General features: G+C 39.9%; 1 protein-coding gene across 8 annotated transcripts in view; it reads right to left on the reverse strand.

Moving 5' to 3' along the window:
* ZFP82 (ZFP82 zinc finger protein) overlaps nucleotides 1-21,639 on the reverse strand; it is a 54,673-nt gene continuing 33,034 nt past the window's right edge. For 2 of the 8 annotated variants that reach the window (XM_043437413.1, XM_043437411.1), the window contains exons 6-8: nucleotides 18,386-18,507; nucleotides 15,946-16,227; nucleotides 14,925-15,376 (exon numbers count right to left, since the gene is read on the reverse strand). In XM_043437413.1, coding sequence (XP_043293348.1) covers nucleotides 18,485-18,507 — 23 coding nt within the window. In that variant the 3' untranslated portion in view covers nucleotides 14,925-15,376; nucleotides 15,946-16,227; nucleotides 18,386-18,484. Of the gene's footprint in view, nucleotides 2,819-4,964; nucleotides 5,058-6,184; nucleotides 6,312-8,357; nucleotides 8,443-12,214; nucleotides 15,377-15,945; nucleotides 16,228-18,385; nucleotides 18,508-21,639 lie in introns of those variants that run through there. The other 6 variants (XM_043437412.1, XM_043437406.1, XM_043437402.1 and 3 more) reach the window with 5 other exon arrangements.

Raw genomic sequence — 21,639 nt, forward strand, 5'->3', positions numbered from 1 at the left:
AGTTTATTTGTACTATTTTTAGTTTCCACATATAAATGATACAATATTTATTTTTGTCTGACTTACTTCACTTAGTATGATAATCTCTAGGTCCATCCATCCTTCGTTAATTTTAAATCAAATTTATACTGAGGCAGAGAATACAATTGTAGAATATCTTCTCTTTTTTGCTTGTTTGGATTTTTTCGGCCATGCCATACAGCACGTAGTTCCCTGACTACAGATGGAATCAGTTTCTCCTGCAGTGAAAGTGCAGAGTCTTAACCACTGGACCACCAGGTAAGTCCCTATAATATCTTCTTTTTTATGAACAAATTGAAAAAGAACTTCTTACTTTCAAGTATTTTAGCAAGAATAAGTTGGGACTTCCCTGGTGGTCGAGTGGCTAAGACTCTACACTCCCAATGCAAGTGGCCCAGGTTTGATCCCTGGTCAGGGAACTAGATCCCACATGCCACAACAAGAGCTCACATGCTGCAACTAAGAACTGGGGTAGCCAAATAAATAAATAAATAAAAATAAAAAATATTAAAAAAACGAATAAGTTATCTGACATTCAATAATTGATGAGTGTTGGTAGAAGGCATTTCTATATTCACTGTGCCCCTAGTCTTTCATATGGATTTTCAAGAGAGTAACATAATAAAACAAAATTTAGTAGCTTAAAATAACAACCATTGTATCTCATGATTGTGTGGGTCAGGAATTTGGGCAGGGGCTCAGCTGGTCAATTTTTTTGTTCTACATGGCATCAACTGAGGTCACCTGTAGGAACTCAGCTGATGGCTGGTCTGGAGCATCCAAAACTGTTTACTCAAACATCTGGTGTTTTCGCGGGCATATCTGGAAGACAGCACAGCAGAGTGCCTCTCCTCCTCTATGTAGTCTCAGGGCCTTTTCATGTGGTGTCTTCAGCAGAGTAGCCAGACTTTTTAACATAACAGTTTAAGGTCTCAACTTGAGAGAGTATTCCAAGAGATGAGGTAAAATCTACCAGTAAAATCTGGGCCCAGAAACTAGCACAGCAGTACTTCTACTATTCTACTGCTCAAAGCAGTCAGTCAACCCACATTCACAAGGAAAGCATGTGGATTTTACCTCTTGATGGGTGAAGTGTCAAATAATTTGCAGCAATTTTTACTCTGGCACAGTATTATAATTTTACAAATGAAGAAATTATAGTATGGAGCAGTTAAGCATCTTGTTCAATATAACACAAGTAGGAAAGTGATGGGCTAGAGATAATGATAAATGTCTTCCCCACATTTGTTACATTAATAAGATGAGTTTGTAGAATGAATGGGAATATTCTCAGATCTGACTTGGTGGAATACATTAAATTAACACATTCTGTTAATGATATAAGCCCCCTTATGCCAAGTCAGGTGCATGAATGAAGCAAAAGGGACTAATTACTACATTCACAGACTGTTGTACAACACAGGACTGGCAAGGCATTCTCATATTTTTACACTATGAATTTTTAGGTGATGGGTAAGGTGTGAATGTTGTCTAAAGGCCTTCTTACATTCCTTGCATTCATAGGGTTTCTCACCAGAATGAATTCTCAGATGTTGAATAAGAGATGAATTAAGTCTAAACGCTTTCCTACATTCCTTACATTCAAAAGGTTTTTCACCAGTATGAATGCTCTGATGTAGAGTGAGTTTTTGGCGCAATCTAAAGGCCTTCCCACATTCCTTACATTTATAGGGTTTCTCACCAATATGAATACTCTGATGTTGTGTAAGTTGTGAGAGTAGTCTAAAGGCCTTCCCGCATTCCTTACAGTCATAGGGTTTAACACCAATATGAATACTCTGGTGTGAAATAAGTTGTGAGTAACGACTAAAGGCCTTCCAGCATTCCTTACATTCATAAGGTTTCTCACCAGTATGAATTCTGTGATGAAGAATAAGATGATAACCACGACTAAAAGTCTTTCCACATTCCTTACATTCATAGGGCTTCTCACCAGTATGAATTCTCTGGTGGAGTGTCAGTTGTTGTCGTACTCTAAAGGCCTTCCCACATTCTTTACATTCATAGGGTTTCTCCCCAGTATGAAGTTTGTGATGTACTCTAAGGCCAGACCCACATAAAAAGGCCTTCCCACATTCTTTACATTCATAGAGTTTGTCAGCAATATTAAGCTTCTGATGTCGAGTAAGATGTGCATACTGCCTAAAGGCTTTCCCACATTCTGTACATACATAGGGTTTCTCACCAGTATGAATCCTCTGATGGAGAGTAAGTTGTCCACGAACTCTGAAGGCCTTCCCACATTCTTTACATACATAGGGTTTCTCACCAATATGAATTTTCTGATGTACTCTAAGTTCTGGGCCACACATGAAAGATTCCCCACATTCCTTACATTCATAGAGTTTTTCACCAGAATGAAGTCTCTGATGTCGAGTAAGATGTGCCGTCTGTCTAAATGCCATCCCACATTCCTTACATTCATAAGGTTTCTCACCAGTATGAATTCGATGATGAAATGTAAGTTGTTGGCGTACTCTAAAGGCCTTCCCACATTCCTTACATTCATAGGGTTTCTCGACATAATGAATTCTCTGACGTGAAGAAAGAGATGAGCGTTTTTGGTAAGGGGACATTTTTTGAGATGTGATTTTCACTTGGTTGAAATATTCCTCTTGTCCTTCAAATCTTCTTTTGGACTCCCAGTCATTTTTCAAAATGAAGCTCTTAAGGCCATGGTTTTTAATTCTTTCCATTATTTTCCACTGGGATAAGTTTATTTCATAAATGTCATTTTCTGAAGATAACTTCTTGATCTCGTAGTTGGTCTCTAAATCTGAAAGAAAACAAGAGAGCAAACACATGGTTTTTCTTTTTCTAAAAAGTAAATCTGGACTTCCCTGGTGGTCCAGTGGTTAAGAATCCAGCTGCCAAAGCAGGGGACATGGGTACAATCACTGGTCTGGGAACTAAGATCCTTCAAGTCACAGGGCCACTAAGCCCATGCGCCACTACTCAGCCTGTGCTCTAGGGTCTACAAGCTGCAACTACTGAGCCTGTGTGTTGCAGCTACTAAAGCCCATGGGCCTAGAGCCTGTGCTCTGCAATAAGAGAAGCCACCACAATTGTAGCCCACGCAATGCAATGAAGAACAGCCCCCTACTCACTGCAACTAGAGAAAGCCTGCACACAGCAACAAAGACCTAATGCAGCAAAAAAATAAATTAATTAATTAATTTAAAAAAATATAAACTATAGCAGGTAATATTTTTAAAAAAGAAATAAAATTTCTCTTGTAGGAATAAAAGACAACCAGAGTACTACCCAATGAAATTCTAAAAACAGCTATACAATTTGGAAAAAAAACCAAAAGGCAACACTAGGAAAATCAAAGTTCATGTAGGAAAGTAAGATTGGTGATTAAGTAAACATATTAAATCTGTGGTTCTCATATTGAGACCATGAATCAGAATCACAAGGGAGCTTTTTACAAATATTATGATTTAGATACCACCTAAACCACATGGATCAGATTCTACAGTCCTAGACAGTCCTATATTTAATATTCCCCTCAGGATCATTCTGATGGAGAAAGATTGAAAATTCATACTTAAATTTTTTTCAACAATTTCTCTTTATTCTTAGAATAAAATCAAACTTGTTGTTAAAAGACCTCTGCTTACCTATAATACATCACCTCAAACCACTGTTCTCTTTACTGCTACCAGGAGAAGCCACAATCCACTTCAGTATTCTTGCCTGGAGAATACCATGGACAGAGGAGCCTGACAAGCTACAGTCCATGGGGTTACAAAGAGTTGGACATGACTTAAGCGACTGAGCACACATGCACACACAGAGAGGCAACTTTTCAGATCTTAGAACATATTCCCACTTACTTTCATTGTACTTTTCAGTCTGCTCTATTTCCCCAAAATCTTCTGTTTGGGCTATTTGCATGGCTGACCCCTTCTCACTCTGAGGTCTTAGATTAAGTCACTCTAAGGCTGACTCTACTGACAGTATCTAAAGCTGTATCCTTATTATATAGTTGATCCTTGAAAAACATGGGTTTGAACTGCACAGGTCCACTTATACATGAACTTTTTTCAATAAATATACAAACATATATGTGTAGAATATTGTGTACAAGACTTGTATTGAAGTGGATAGCCTATCCTTACATAGACATAAGGTGAGTGATATTTAATACAAAATTAATGTGTTAGCTTTCTTACTGTTTTATCACTTTGCTTTCAAAGAATCACATTACCGTACATAGTGCTTCTCTCTCATGTAATTAGAGAAACCATATATCAGCCTGTCATCACAGGTAAGTGGTTTTGTAAAAAATGTTTTCAGTACATTTTATGAATATGACTGTAATACTGTATGCCATAAGTTTTATGCTGATTCATTCATTACTGTATAGGCTAGGCCACCATTAAGCATTCATATCAATTATACTAGGCTACCATAAAGCAATCATATTGCTGCTTCTTCATTATCAATGCATGAGTTATTATATTTGTAAATAAATATTAATTTTTTCACATTATCTTTTCATTTTAGATGTCCAGTGTTAGTAATACATTAATACCTACTGTGTTTTATATCATATAAGACAATATTGATGTAGGTTCTGACAGACAATTTATTTTATAAACAAACAACATAAACCTATGGTATCAATAAATATAGTACAGCACTATAAATGTATTTTCCTTTCTGATTTTCTTAATAATATTTTTTTACACTAATCTTATTATAAGAATATAGTATATAACATATATAACATATAAAATATGTGTTAATCAACTATGTTATTGGTAAGGCTTTTGGTCAACAATAGGCTATTAGTAGTTAAGTGTGGGGGTAGTCAAAAGTTATATGTAGATTTTTGCCTATGCTGGGATTCAATATCCTAAACCTTGGGTTGTTCATACATATATATCAACATAGATCTTTTGGCTCTTACTCACCTGGATATTGTCTTCTTCCTTGCCTCACTACTTTCCAGGGCTCTTTTCCTTGCTCTAATAAGGAAATCACATCTGGTTTAGAAATGAAGCATCCTGGACAGAAGGAAAGAAATATAAAGTGATATGGAATAATAATAAATTTAAAATTACTTTGATTCGGTCTTGGTTAAATTTTAATAGACTATAGGTCAAATTGTAATTGATAAAGCCTTTAGAACAAAGAAAAATAAGATGATTAAAAATATGTTAATATTACAGAAGAAGTGGAGATTATAGAGGAAAGAAAAAAGTCTTATTTTAATTTATATTCACACAAGTACTCCTTTTCTTGAAAGCAACAGTGGTTAAGAGACTGTCCTGGTTCAATCTTGCCTCTGCCATATTCCCATAGTGTGACCCTGGACAAGTTATTTCAATGCTTTATTTTCCTCACCTATAAAATAGGGATAATTATAGTACCTATCTTACATGAATGTTCACATTGCCTAGAATATATACTAAATGGTATATCTACTTTATTAGTTATTATTTATCATTGTTATTTTAATGAGAGAAAAAAGAGGTTTCCTGAGGCATTTGCTTTTTTTTTTTTCTTGAGATATCCATACAATGTTAAACGCAAAGTTCTTGGATTTTTAACTTTCAATCATACAAGTAGGTAGAAGTGAATATGTTTATTAACACAAAGAAAAAAGTCTTGAACTTTTCTTAAAATCAATCTAGTTGATACAACTTACTGTTCAAAAACTTATACGTTCTTTTGACAGCCAGAGAAAAGCTAAGATACTATTTCTAGCTATTTGGGGCTTCCCACGTGGCTCAGTGGTAAAGAATTCACCTGTCAAGCAGGAGGTGTGCAGGAGACGTGGGTTCAATCTCTAGGGCAGGAAGATCCCCTGCAGAAGGAAATGGCAACCCATTCCAGTATTCTTGCCTGGGAAATCCCATAGATAGAGGAGCTTGGTGGGCTGCAGTCCATAGGGTCACAAAAAGAGTTGGACAGAGACTTAGTGACTAAACAACAATAGAAGGTCACAGAAGGATGGGGAAGATGAATATGCTTAATGAGTGTGCTCATTTCCAAACAAAAAGCTCAAACCATTCTCTTGAGAACAGGGAGCAGATATTTAGTTTCTTAAAAACTATTTCTAAAATTTCCAGAGAAGAAAGCTGATAGTACAGAGAAAAGAGACTAAATTTCTAAAGGCAGATAACCTTACCCAATGAGACCAAGTTGCTGTAGTTCTCCAACATTACATCTCTATACAAATCCCTCTGTTCCAAATTCAGGAATTCCCACTCCTCCAGAGAGAAGTCGATGGACACATCACTGAACATCACTGATCCCTGAAATGACAAGCCATATAATACAACTGAAATTAAAGAAAATTTGTTTTAAGATGGAAAGAGGGGAAAAAATGAAAGAGATACTGCTGGAAACCAATCAAGCAAACAGGTATGGGCTAGAAACCTGTAACACTGAGTTAGGAAATGAGAGTGCCTGCAGCAGAATGCCTGTGGATCCCTGACCAACTGTGTTGCTACAGATAAAGCTTTTTATATACTCTGGTATATCTTAACTACCCAAACACATACGAGAAAGGAAAAAAAAGTTTTCTAATTAAATGAAATACTGTATATAAGCTTTCTGCCTGTTCTATGTCTCCCTCACAAATTCTCAAGAAATGTGTTCTTATACCCTTTTCTCTTAAAGAAAAGACTGTTGCTTTAAAAAAAATTTTGATGGTTTTATCCTTTTTAAAAAAATTATGTATTTATTTTTGGCTACACTGGGTCTTCAGTACTGCACATGGGCTTTTTCTAGCTGTGGTGCAAGGGCTTCTCTTTGTGGTGGCTTCTCTTGTTGCAGAGCATGGGCTTTACAGCACATGGGCTCAGTAGTTGTGGTGCACTGGCTTTGCTGCCCTATGGCATGTGGGATCTTCCCAGACCAGGGATCAAACCAGTGTCCCCTGCATCGCAAGGCAGATTTTTTACCAATGGACTACGAGGGAAGCCCCAAGAACAGATTTTTTTTTTTAAAGTTTTCCTGGTAATTCTGATTAGAAAAAGATCTGAATGCAATTCAAGAACTTCCTCCAAGTTCATCACTGAATCAGACCATATGCATTTACCCAGTTATGACAAATTCTTTAATGAACTTAAAATTGGTTGTATGAAATGGATATATGAGACCTATTTTTATATACTCCAATATTTTTGTCTATTCAAAATTTTTAAGGTCCTCCTCAATTCTGAGGGATTACAGCCACTCATGTGCCTGCATGATCTTCTTTTCTGCCATTTTCCGTCCCTCATTGTATGCATTCCATGTTCCTGAGTTAGAGGATAATGTAGATTCTGGATACCAATAATCCAGAAATACAAAGATGTCATTCTAGACTAGCTCATCCTGTTCTAATACAAATGATGTACAGCTCTTAGGGATTTCCAGAGAAGACACTTGATGTCTCTGCATACTGGACCCAACCATAACCTTACCTAGTCCTAAAAGCCACACAAAACAAGAGAAGATCTCAGCGTATACTGAGGCTGAGGTCGTACGTGCATGCTCAGTCACTCATTTGTGTCTGACTCTTTGCAATCCTTTGGACTGTAGCCCACCAGACACTTCTGTCCATGGGATTTTCCCAGGCAAGAATACTGGAGTGGGTTACCATTTCCTCCTTCAGGGGATCTTTCTGACCCAGGGATTGAATCCGTGTCTCTTTCACTGCAGGCAGATTCTTTACTTCTGAGCCATGAGGGAAGCCCTAGGCTAAGGTCAACCAAGGGCAAATCTTACCTAATTACAAAATTCAAGTTTGGAAAAATTTAGTTTTCCTCTGAGCAATCAAATCAGCCCATGCTCTCTCAACTACTCAAAAGAGATGGCCAAACATCTCCCTAAAGGGACTTCATTTCGCTTCACTGCAGTTTTTAGCAGAAGACTGAGCACATATAAGAGATGCTGAGGGACTTCCCTGGTGGTCCAGTAGCTTAGATTCCATGCTCCCAATGCAGGGGGCCTGGGTTTGATCCCCGGTCAGAGAATTAGATCCCTGGTCAGAGAATTAGATCCCACATGCTGCAACTACGAGTTCACATGCTGCAACTAAAGGTCTCGTGCTACAACTAAGACCCAGCGCGGTCAAAGAAATAAATGCTTTAAAAAAAGAGAGATGTTGAATGATTTGTTCTATGAATACATGAACAATAACTGGAAAAAAGAAGACCCACAAGAAGGGCACGGTACTATTTATTTGGCCTCATCTCTCATTGGATTTGGAGGAAATGGGTCCTTAGATGGGGCTCTGATAAGTGAGAAGTTTCAGGATAAATAAAAGTTCATAGGACCTTAATTTCCAGAAGGTGAAAGAAACCACAACTTACATGGGCCATGGTTTAGAAATTCAAGAACTGGTCAGTCCTCTTTGGGTTTACTTGCCTGGAGAAGCAGAGTTCACAGAGGCCAGAGCTAAGGGGAGGGGAGAAAAAGGAGGCCATGAGATAAGATAGGCCTCAGAACTCTCAAAATGACTCAATTTAATACATTCTTTTTCTTCTCTGGACCTCCCCATCACACACACACATACACAGAGGGAGATTTGAGGGAGTATGGACAAATCTAATCCCTACTTGTACATTTCAAGGGACCACATCATCTAAACCACAATCTCTTCCAAAGTTTCACAAACCTGCTTAAATAGATACAGAGAGAGAAATTCATAGGATCATCTCTAGCAGCCATTCAGTTCAGTTCAGTCTTGTCCAACTCTTTGTGACCCCGCGGAATATAGCACACCAGGCTTCCCTGTCCATCACCAACTCCCAGAGCCTACTAAAACTACTCCATCATGTCAGTGATGCCATCCAACCATCTCATCCTCTGTCGTCCCCTTCTCCTCCTGCCTTCAATCTTTCCCATCTTCAGGGTCTTTTCCAACTGACAAACTACTGCACTGGCAGCCCTGCCTGCCTGCTATCAGAACAATAACTTCCAGAATCCACTGGGCTCATCACTATTTTCAATCAGATTCACCTACATTGCTTCCTGTATGACTTCATTTGTCATTCTCTTTCTTACAACCTAGGGTGAAAAGGTGGTGTGGATTCATGTTCTCAGCAGTTAGATAATAACATATCTCTGTATCAAGAATTTTCACAAGAAAATGAAATAAAGGCATCCAAATTGGAAAGGAAGAATAAAACTACCTCTATTTGCCAACAAATTATATATAGAAATTATATATTATATATATAATTACATATTATTATTATTACATTATTATTACATTACATATTATATATAGAAAACCCTAAAGACTCTACCAAAAACTTCTAGAACTAATAAAAAGAATATTATATATAGAAAACCCTAAAGACTCTACCAAAAACTTCTAGAACTAATAAAAGGAATTCAGTGAAGCTGCAGGCTACAAAATTAACATACAAAAGTCAGTTGTGAGACTTCCTTGGTGGTCCAGTGGTTAAGAATCAACCTGCCAATGCAGGGGCGGTTCAATCCCTGGTCCAGGAAGATTGCACTTGCCATGGGGCAACTAAGCCTGTGTGCCACAACTACCAAAGCCCACATGCCCATGTTCCACAACAAGAGAAATCACTGCAATGAGAAGCCCGTGCACCACAACTAGAGTAGCCCCCACTCGCCACAACTAGAGAAAGACTGCACACAGAAATGAAGACCCAGCACAGTCAAAAATAAATTTTTAAAAAATCTGTTGTGTATATCTACTAATAATGAACTATAAGAAAGAGAAACTAAGAAATAATCACATTTGTAATTGTATGAAAAGATAAAATAACTAGGAATATATTTAACCACGAAGGTTAGAGACCTATACACTAAAAACTCTAAGACACTGATAAAAGAAACTGAAGATGACACAAATAGAAAGATATTCTATGCTCACAGATTATAAGAACATTATATATGGACATATAAAATGTCCATACTACCCAGAATAATCTATAGATTAAATGCAATCTCTATCAAAATTCCACTGGACTATTCTGTGGAACAAGGACAAACAATCCTAAAATCTACATGGAACAACAAAAGCCCCCAAACAGCCAAAGCAATCTTGAGAAAGAACACAGCTGGAGGTATCATGCTTCCTGATTTTAAACTATATTACAAAGCAATAGTAATCAAAACAATATGATATTGGTCCCCCAAAACTAGACATATAGGTTGATGGAACAGAATAGAGAGCTCAGAAATACACAAATATATGCAAGGAAGTTCTTCAAAGAATAATTTATAATAAAAAGAATACCAAACAATAGTCAACAAGCTAAGTACATTATGTTCCACTATATGATGGCATACTATACAATTATTAATAATGATGATACTGGCTCATATTAATTACTGAAGAAAGTTATCCATGATAAACTTCCAAGTACACTAAGCAGACTAAAAAGAACATGTACAATGTTGGGAGGTGACTGACTCTCACAGGCTTTATTGGCAGGATCCAGGATGTGAATCTAATCTCTGACAGTTATCAACCAGTAAGGAGGCTTTGGACATGTTACTTAATTTTCAGTGCCTCTACTTCCTCACAGACAAACTGGAGAATAACAACAGTATCTATCTTATAATAATAACAGTATCTATCTTATAGGGTTGTTGTTAACTGTTAATATAATAAAGAACTTAAAATGGCTCATTATAAACACTGAATAAAATTAAAAACATGACACGTCCATTCTATTTATTAAATAAAATCATATTTAATACTTTTCATTACAATTTAAAATTTTTGATAAATTATCTTTAATAATTTAATACCAGAATACCCTTTTTTTCCTTACTAGTAAATTTTTTTGAGATTTTTTCACAACTGCTTTTTCTTAGAGCATCAGTAAAGTTTAGAACTAGTTTTAAGAATGTTATTTTTCTTAAGTAATAGTATTAGCAAACATGGATGTCTCCACAATCCTAAAACGTGTAAATTCTCACAAGGGGAAGTATCTGCCACATGGATATATACACACAGGCACTGAAAGTGTTAGTCACTCAGTTGTGTCCAACTCTTTGCGAACCCGTGGACTGTAGCCCTGACAGGCTCCTCTGTCTATGGGATTGTCCAGGCAAAAATACTGGAGTGGGTTGCTTTTCACTTCTCCAGGGGGTCTTCCCCGCCCAGGGAATGAACCTGGGTTTCCTGCATTGCAGGCACACCCTTTACCGTCTGAGTAACTAGGGGAGCACCCACAGGCACTAGGGACGGGGTATCAAGTTAAGGGACAGGTCATACTGAGAAGAAGGAAGCAAATGTTCTCAGGTCCTAAAAAATAAAAATGCATTTCACAGAACAAAAGGAAAACACCCACTCGCCTCGACCTTGACTTCTAGGTGGGCAACAGCAATTCATTTCTCCTCCTCAACACAGCCCTTTTCTTAGTTTGACAAGACGGGGAAGAAGGGAATCTTAAGACAGGCCTTTTACAGAGCCCAGCTCATCCAGGATGAACAGGGCAAGCCATGACCACACGTGTCCCCACCACCCACCAACCACCATGCCGGAGTAAGTAAGCGTAAAAGTACGGACCCTTCCTAGGATTAGAGAAAAGCCAGGGTCACGGCTGTGCTGGGCTGGAAACGAACTTCAGAGAGGGAATTCCGCAGTTCCGAAACCTGCAGTTGGAAGGTTTGGAACTGTCTGCGAAAGCGTAGGTGGGTTGGTGGGTGAGCGAGTCAGTGAGTGTCCGTCCAGGCGCGCCCGCCCGAGGATGCAGTTGTGGCGGGGTATTGTGGGTGTGTGCGTGTGAGTGTGTCCGTGTGTCCGCGCGCGCCCGCCCGAGGATGTAGTGCGGTGGGGATACTCCCAGGAGCCAACCTGGGGGCACGTTCCGTTCTAACATTCTTATCCCAAGATGGGTTCGAGCCTTTTCGCTGGGAGTCTTCTCTGGATCTCAGATGACTGGGGAGGGGGGGGCCGTTACTCTAAGGCTGATAAGAAAATTTCAGCTGTGACTCTGGGGTCGGAGTCACACAGTCCACCTCAACCTCCGGTCACACAAGAGGCTCTGAACCCGATTAAGTCACACAAACGCAAACCCACTAGTTCCGGCCTCACAATCGCACACAGTCCCGAAGACACACCCCGGTTCAGTCACGCCCACAGACAACAGCACACCGTTATACCACCGCGGTTCTCACGCACACTCGCGGCTTGAGGGGCGGGGCTCCAGACAATCCGAGGTGCTGCAGTGCTTACCTTCGCTATCCTTATTCCCGGGTCACACAGCTTTCCTACCGATGGCCAGAACAAACGTTCTGAGCCAGGACTGGTCACCTGGGACGCCGAACCCCTCTCACCGTGATGCTAGTGGAAGAGGGGGCGAGACAGCTCAGGTCAGTACACAGCCGCGGGGCCTAACGGGCCGCGCGCAGGGGTTGTTGGGAGCTTCGGCAGCACGCACTGAGTGCGCAGGCGCGGTGGAGCCCCAGAGGGCGGGGCCTCAGCGAGTGAGCTGATTTGAGAGGTGTCGCGTCGAAGGAGCCGGAGAGCCGGTTGGTGCCCAGCCAGGGTGGGGTTCTCAGCTCTTTGTCCTGAGGAGGTCGCGACAGGGCTTGGAGCTGGGCGGGGACGAACGACTGGCACAATAAAGGGGGATGATGTGCGTGCATAAATAGAACTCTCCGTGGGGCAAACCAAGAAGGTCTGTGACCGAGGACCGCTCTTTTGTATCTAGGTTTGGAGTAGTTCTGGATGTGACTTTTTCATTGAATGTGACTTGTGTTTGAGATGGAGCGACTGCGGGGATTGGAATGCGGCTTAAAGAAGATTTTAGGACTGGAATTGTGTCGGGTGATGTGGGACTGAGAATGTTGTGGGGGCCTGAGATAGTGAGACTGACTGTGAGAGTGCCTGAGGTTGCGTTTCTGTGAACGTGTCTGTAATGTGACTCGATTTTGATAGATTTGTTTCTCTTGGGCCTTCTCTACAGACTGTGGATGTGAGTCATTCAATGTGTCTTAGAAACGACATGCCTGATTATGTGGTCAGTGTGTGTGCTTCTGGTATGTTCCTGCAGGATTGGATGTGACCAACAGCCTCATTCTTCTCAACTCTGAAATAAATGTTGCATCTTCAAGGAGCATCAGCTTCACTGAAGGATTTTTCTGGGAAATTGTATTTAACCAGGTTTATTAGGGAGGAAAATGCAAATAAGCATGACCTATTTTACAGTATATCCTGCTTACACAAAGTGTTTAAAAGATAACTTGAAAGAAAAAAAAAGATAACTTGAAATAATTCTTTTCTTGTGCCTTCAATAAATTCTGTAATTAATTATAACCCAGCAAATATATAAAAATCCATAAGCAAGAGAAAAAGGAGTGAAAAAGGAAAGCTCCACTTTATAGGAGGATGCCAGCTAATAAGTTTGTTTTACAAGACTATGAACTCTGCTTCAAACACATTTACAATATTTGGTTTTGATGAGGATTTTGTATAGTATGGTGTCTTCCTTTAAATTCAAGTTCATTTTATTGCCTTCTGTTAATGTCACTTATCATCTGCAGTTAGGGAAGATAGTGACATTGTTAGAATGAACATATCTTCATGACATGAAGGCTAGCCATTGGTGGGGTAATATTTTAACAGTTTATCAGGCAATACTAAGTTTTCTTTGAAATCAGCCTCTGATTTTTTTCCCCAAGGCTTAATGTTTGCCTTGTCTGATGGTGACCAGCTAGCAGAGCCTCTCTTCTTTAAAGAGCTTTGACACTCACAGTGTCACTTACGTTGGTGGAAAAAAAGTAACCAGGGAATAGGTTTTCCAAAGCAGGGCAATAGCTGGGTGGATGAGTCTAATTAATTACAAAAGACATGCTGACAGCTTGTATTCATCCTCAAATGCATTTCTACTGGGGTGAGGGCTTAAGCCTATGTGGTTTCTGGGTCCTTATCCAGGGAGTTGTTGTTGTTCAGTAGCTAAATCATGTCCAACTCTTTGCGACCCCATGGACCACAGCATGCCAGACTTCCTTGTTATCCTCATCCATCAGAGGGCAGACAGAAAAAGTAAGAACTACAATCCCATGGCCTCCAGAAAGAAAACCACAATCACAGAAAACTAACCAAAAATGACCACATGGATCACAGCATTGTGTAATTCAATGAAACTATAAGCCAAGCCAGGCCATGCAGGGCCACCCAAGATGGATGGGTCATGGTGGAGAGTTCTGACAAAACATGGTCCACTGGAGAAGGGGATGGCAAACCACTTCGGTGTTCTTGCTTTGAGAACCCCATGAACAGTATGAAAAGGCAAAAAGATAGGACACTGGAAGATAAGCTTCCCAGGTCGGTAGGTGTCTAGGGAGGGAGGCACTGATCACTCCTTAGGTGTAGATTGCCTAGTCCAACCTTATATTTGCTTACTAAAGAGTTCTGGTCCCAATTCCAATGTCAGGGTGTACATGTGCATTGAGTTCCCCACACCACCAAGCAGTTCTCAAACACCAGCTGGGTGTCTGCAACTTGACTGAATTCTGACTCTGTACCTGGAGATAGTGTCAGATTTCAGAGGTTAAGAACTCAGTCTTATACCTCTCCATCCCCAACTTCAAGATGTTGTTTAATTGCTTAGTTGTGTCTGACTCTTTTTGTGACCCCATGGACTGTAGTCCAGCAGGCTCCTCTGTCCATGAGATTTCTAGGCAAGAACACTGGAGTGGGTTTCCATTTCCTTCTCCAGGGGATCTTGCCGACCCAGAGATCAAATCCACATCTCCTGCATTGGCAGGTAGATTCTTAACCACTGAGCCACCAGGGAAACTCCCAACTTCAGATGCCAGTTTCAAGTCCAGGTTATCACCTGTGCCTTGGACCAACTAGTTATAGATTGGAGGTTCCAGCAACCCACTCCCTGGGTTTGGTTCATTTACTAGAGGAGCTAACAAATGTTCTCATAGGAACATTTTACTTACTGGATTACTGGTTTATTATAAAACAATATAACTCAGGAACAGCCAGGCAGAAGAGATGAACAGGGCAAGGCATAGGGAAAGGGCACAGTTTACATGCCCTTGCTGAACTTCCACATATTCTTGCCCACCACTGTCCCTGAATTTCTACATTTTCACACAATCAGAAGCTCTCTGAACCCCATGCTTTTGGGTTTTTATGGAAGTCTCATTACATGCGCATGGTTGATTAAATCATTGGCCACCCGTGATTGATCCAACCTCCAGCCCTCCTCCCCTCCCTGGAGGTCAGGGTTGTGGGACTGAAAGTTCCAACCCTCTAATCACATGGTTGGCTCTGGAAACCAGCCTCCATCCTTAGGTGTAGTCCATAAGTTACCTCATTAACACAGCAAGAGATGTCTTGATCACCCTCATCACAGGATATTCCAAGAGTTTTAGAGATCTGTGCCAGAAACAGGAAGAAGACTAAACATATATTTATTATAAATCACAATATCACACTTATTCTCCATCATCATTGTTGCTATGAGCAGATGGATTCTGAGTACAAAGTGCTCTGAGAAACACTAGGGAAGTGCTGGCACAAGAAAGGCCATGTGAAGACACAGTGAGAAGGTGGCCATCTGCAAGCCAAGGAGAGAGGCAGGAAACACTTGCTGACATCTTGATCTTGGCCTATTAGCAACCAGAACTGTGAGAAAATAAATTTCTGTTGCTTAAGCCATCCAGTCTGTGGTAATTTGTTTTGACAGCCTTAGCAAACTAATACAGACAGTACCCTCATGAACCCCCCAAAAGAGCAGGTGGGGAGGGACTTCCCTGGTGGTATAGTGGTTGACAATTTAACTTCCAATGCAGGGTCCAATCTCTGGTCAGGGAACTAGATCCCACATGCCAGAGGGAAACTAAGCCTACAAGTTGCAATGAAGATTCCTCAAGGCTAAGACTACCAAAAATAAATAAATAAATATTTTTTAAAAAGCAAGTGGGAAAAAAATCATATTGCAATACCTGTACGGTGAATCTGTGCATCTGTGAAGAAGGAAGCCAAGCAAAGTAACTGGACATCTGAAGTCACATGAAAACAAGAGAACACCAAAGCAGATATTCACCGGAAAACACAATGGGCCAAAATGAGAACAAAAACTGAAACAGGATGCAGCTTTGTCCACACCAATGGGAGTGAAGTTCAAGTGGTCCATGAAGGAAGCTCCGAAGGGGCTCGTGAAGTCCTGTCTGTGAGAGCTCTCAAAGTAGACAGCTCCAATTTTTTTTCCAGGAGAAAGTTCCTCCCTGAGGAGAAAACACAAAGAATGGAATCATTGTCAGAAAACCATTATGTGTGTGTGTGTGTGTGTAAACATATATGTGTGTATGTATATATCATATGTTGTTGTTTAGTCGCTAAGTCATGTCCAACTCTTTGTGACTCCATTAACTGCAGCACGCCAGGCTTCCCTGTTCTCCAGTATCTCCCAGAGTTTGTTCAAATTCATGTCCATTGAATTGGTGATTCCATCTAACCATCTCATCCTTGGCCGTTCCCTTCTCGTGCCCTCAATCTTTCCTGAATCATGGTCTTTTCCAGTGAGTCAGCTCTTCACATCAGGTGGCCAAAGTATGGCCCAGGAGAAATATCAACAACCTCAGATATGCAGATGATATCACTCTAATGGCAGAAAGTGAAGAGGAACTAGAGAGCCGTAAAAGAAGAAAGTGGGAAAAGTTAGCTTAAAAAAAACTAAGATCATGGCATCTGGTCCTATCACTTCATACAAATAGAATGGGAAAAAGTGGAAGCTGTGACGAATTTTATTTTCTTGAGCTCCAGAATCACTGCAGATGGTGACTGTGGCCATGAAATTAAAAGACACTTGCTCCTTGGAAGGAAAGCTATGACAAACCCAGACAGTGTATTAAAAAGCAGAGAGATTACTTTGCTGCCAAAGGTCCTTATAGTCAAAGCTGTAGTGTTTCCAGTAGTCATGTACAGTTGTGAGAGCTGGGCAATAAAGAAGGCTGAGCATCAAAGAACTGATGCTTTCAAACTGTGGTTCTGGAGAAGACTCTTGAGAGTCCCTTGGACTGCAAGTAGATCAAACCAGTCAATCCTAAAGGAAATCAACCCTGAATATTCACTGGAAGGACTGATGCTGAAGCTCTAATACTTTGGCTACCTGATGTGAACAGCAACTGACTCATTGGGAAAGACTCTGATTCTGGGAAAGACTGAGGGCAAAAGGAGAAGGGGGTGACAGAGGATGAGATGGTTAGATAACATCACTGAGTCAGTGGACATGAACTTGAGCAAACTCCGGGAGATAGTGAAGGACGGGGAGCCTGGAGTGCTGTAGTCTATGGGGTCCCAAAGAGTTGGACATGACTGAGGGACTGAACAACAAGAACAGATAGAACTGGAGTTGCAATTAAATTTCAATATTAGAAGAAACAATGAATGAACAGTTTCCAAAGATGATGACATCCACTGACTCAAATCGTCTAACCTAGACCTATTATGGAAAAACTGCATAAAATCAAAGACAATGAGAAAATCTTAAAAAAAAAAAGAAAAAGCAAACAAAAAGATAAATTACATTCATATTAGCCAATAGACTAACAGTTGACTTTTCACAGAAGCAATGAAAGTTAGGAGAGTGGAATGATGGCTGAAATAAAATAATAATGAGATATAGGGAAAATGATCCCAGATGGTAGTGCTGAGAAACAAGAATGAATGAAAAGCAATTTAGGAATTACAGGGGCAAATGTAAATGAACACTGACTATAAAAAATTGTTATGTCTAGAAGGTTAAAAAGAGATAATAAAATGCAAGATAGCAATAATCTACATTGGGATATGGGTAGATAAATGTAGCTAAAGTACTCTATGTATGGTCTGTTGTCACATGAATGAATAAAGATATGGTGTTAGACTTTTATAGGTTTAAATATTCATGTCATTTTCTTAAGTAGACCTTAAAGTACAGAAATAGTATGTAGAATTTCCAATAATAGAGATAAAAAACAATGATAATTTTCAAAATCATGAAGAAAACAAACAGGAAAAAAGAATATAGAATCAGCAAGATAAACAGAAAAGAACAAAGTTAATATGGTAGATTTAAAGATAAATATATCAGTAATTATACTGAATAAACTGGATCTAATACTCTATTTAAAAGACAAAGATCACTTTGATGTTTGACAGAAAACAATAAAATTCTGTAAAGCAATTATCCTTCCATTGAAAATAAATACATAAAAAAATTCAAAGAAAGTCACATTGAATTTAAAGAATGCAACTATATTGTGTTTATAAACACATCTATAACTTAAGGGCACAAAAAATTGAAATTAAATTAAATTGTATCATGCACACAATAAACATGAAAGTTCATGTAACTGTAGCAGACAAGCTAAACTTTAAGACAAGATGCATTATTAGAGATACCTGTTTGAAGATCTTGTCTGATGTAGTTATCTTGCAAGAATGTTATTTTTTCTCATGCTCCTCTCCTCTAATATCCAGACCATAAATTATAATCAAATGTCAGCATATTCTGAAAGTCAAACCTAATATCAAAAACATTGTCTAAGGATAATGTAGAGAATACATGAAGAAATGCTTTTACCAGTAGACACAACAGTGATTCCAATACAATGCAAAGTGGGACTTGTTTCTATCGTTTAATCACTAAGTTGTGTCTGACTCTTTGGCAACCCCATGGACCGTAGCCTGCCAGGCTCCTCTGTCCATGGGGTTTCCCAGGCAAGAATACTGGAGTGGGTTGCCATTTCCTTCTCCAGGGGATCTTTTCGACCCAGGGTTCAAACCCACGTCTCCTGCACTGGCAAGCAGATTCTTTACCACGGAGCCGCCAAGGAAGCCTAAAGTAAGACTATAACTTGGCAATTTAGAGCTCCTCATGACCCTGGACAACAGACCAAAGACACGGGCGGGAAAGGAAGAAGGGTATAGGTTGGTGTTTGCCAGGCTGGTTGATCCTGGCTCTGAAGGGAAAGACAGATTTGAAATTTCCAAATGGAACATGGATAGAACCCAAAGATTCCCCTGGGTCAACTCCTACTTCTATTGTTTCCAGTAGTAAAAGTTAATAGAAGACTATAATAATAATGATTCAGATCCTTTATGAGAGGTTTGGGTGTGGGAATTTCCCTGGTGGTCCAGTGGCTAAGACTCTTCAGTCCCAATGCAGGGGGACTGGATTCCATCCTTGGTCAGGGAACTAGATCCTACATGCCACAACTAAGAGTTCACCTGCCACAACTAAAGATCCTGCATGCTGCAACAAAGATCGAAGATCCTAAGACCTGGCACAGCCAAATAAATAAATAATTAAATAAATACATTTTTTAAAAGGGAATATGTCACAACTATCATTTACAGAGAAGACTGGAGCATCTATCTAATTTATATATAGCTATCTGTTGTAACTGTGGGGAGGGCTTCCCTGGTAACTCAGCTGGTAAAGAATCCACCTGCAGTGTGGGAGACCTGGGTTTGATCCCTGGGTTGGGAAGAACCCTTGGAGGAGAGCATAGCAACCCACTCCAGTATTCTAGGCTGGAGAAGCCCCACGGGCAGAGAAGCCTGATGGGCTACAGTCCACAGGGTCACAAAAAGTCGGACACGACTGAGCAACTAAGCACAGCGCATGATTGTAGTGGCTCAGCAGTGAAGAATCCACCTGCCAATGCAGGAGACGTGAGTTAGATCCGTGGGTCAGGAAGATCCCCTGGAGAAGGAAATGGTTACCTACTCCAGTATTTTCCCCTGGGAAATCCCATGGACAGAGGAGCTACATGGGGTACAGTGCATGGAGGGGTCGCAAAAGAGTTCGACAAGACTTAGACTTAGCGACTGAACAACAACAATATATTATGATTACATTTCTTTTTTACTCTCCTTTTTCTTCTATGTAAGTTGTTACAACTTACACAAAATTTACAGAACGTCTACAAAGAGATCCTGACAGATATAGAGGAGGTAGACACATTACCCAGCGCATTTTCGGTTGAATGGGAAATGGCTATATTAAGTGAAGTTTTCATTTTCAGCTGTGGGAAGAATTATGCATGATTACCAGGATGCCATCTTGTAAACACTGGCCACTTGTTTGGCTGCCCAGTTCATGTACACACTTGCTCTGATGGGAAACATCCATCTTTAAGAAGTAGGGGCTGATTCTCACAAACTGAAAATGTGTCTCAGCCTCCACTGCAGCTAATTCACAGGCAAGGAACCTAGGATTCGACATTTAAACACATCCCCCTCAAAACAGCAAGCGCTTGGTACAGAGGAAGAAGGGCTGTGAAAATTCCATCTGGGTGATGGGTAACCTGCGGTACCCAGGTGGCAGCAGCAGGAACACCCAGAGCCCAGCATCCATGGTGTCCGTAGTATATGCTGCGGATTCTGTATACAGCAGCACCAGAGGCGACCTCACTACACAAGTTCTGTGTTATCATTTGGAGCATTGTTTCTGGCTCTGTATCTCTGTTCTTCAGCATTCTAAGATTTTCCATGAGCAACTCAATGTCATCTGAGTGAATTCCTTATCTATTCCAGTTAATAAAATGTAGAACATATTTACTGTAAATGGTATGTTTCCATTAACATTATAGAAATAAAACAAAGATGGCTATGGAAAAATTTTTTGTGGGTGACAATTGACTATAACTATCTTCTCCTGATTTCTGGACAGACTGAGTAATATAGCAGTTTTGTTCGTAATGCTTTATTGAAAGTGGCAGCCTGAATTAGGAGTTAAAATGCACATTCTAATACTTCATTCAAACCCTAGATACTGGGACATATACCAGCAGAGGGATGGGTCTGCAGAGTCTCTCTGCATAGGGAATCACAGCCTGCCCCAGGAAATATGAGAAATTCAGAGTCAAATAAGGGAGGCAATTTATGTGCTTTAACACATTTCACCAAGGTAGTAAATCTTTCTTTTATAACACACAAGCACCAGGATGAAAACAGGAAGCAGAAATAATCCTCAAAATCCAACTCTCCAATCTGTAATAATGGGAAAATCTGGTTAACAAGTCCTGTTCAAAATCCACCATGATCAGGTCAACATCATAAAATAAGAAAATCAAAAGGTGTAATAGTGTGAGATGGGTATATACTTTATCTGCACATTATAGAAGGTCAAAAGAATCTAACACTTTATAATCAATACCTGAATAAAATATGTCAAGACTTGGACTTCCCTGGTGGTCCAGGGGTTAAGAATCTGCCTACCAGTGCAGGGGACCCAGGTTCGATCCCTGATCTGGAGATTCCACAAGCCTCGGAGCAATTAAGCCTGTGCACCACAACTACTAAACCTGCACTCTAGAACATGTTCTCCTCAATAAGTGAAGCCACCACAGTGAGAAGTCCAAGCACCACAAATGGAGAGTAACCCCTGCTTGCTGCAACTAGAGAAAGCCTGTGCAACAGCAAAGATGCAAAACAACCAAAAATAAATAAAAATAAATAAAATTTCAAAATGTCAGACTTTCAGATATTACTAGAATATTTTAAGGAATATTTATGTACATTATAGAAATATTAGAGTAAGGATGAACAGCTGTCAAAGAAATTTCAAGACATACATATAATAATGAATATCTACTCAGTGTGAATTGTGCACTCCTTTGGGATATCTATATTTATTTATTTGGCTGCAC

The sequence above is a fragment of the Cervus canadensis genome, chromosome 18 (assembly GCF_019320065.1).
Source record: "Cervus canadensis isolate Bull #8, Minnesota chromosome 18, ASM1932006v1, whole genome shotgun sequence".
Classification (NCBI taxonomy): domain Eukaryota; kingdom Metazoa; phylum Chordata; class Mammalia; order Artiodactyla; family Cervidae; genus Cervus; species Cervus canadensis.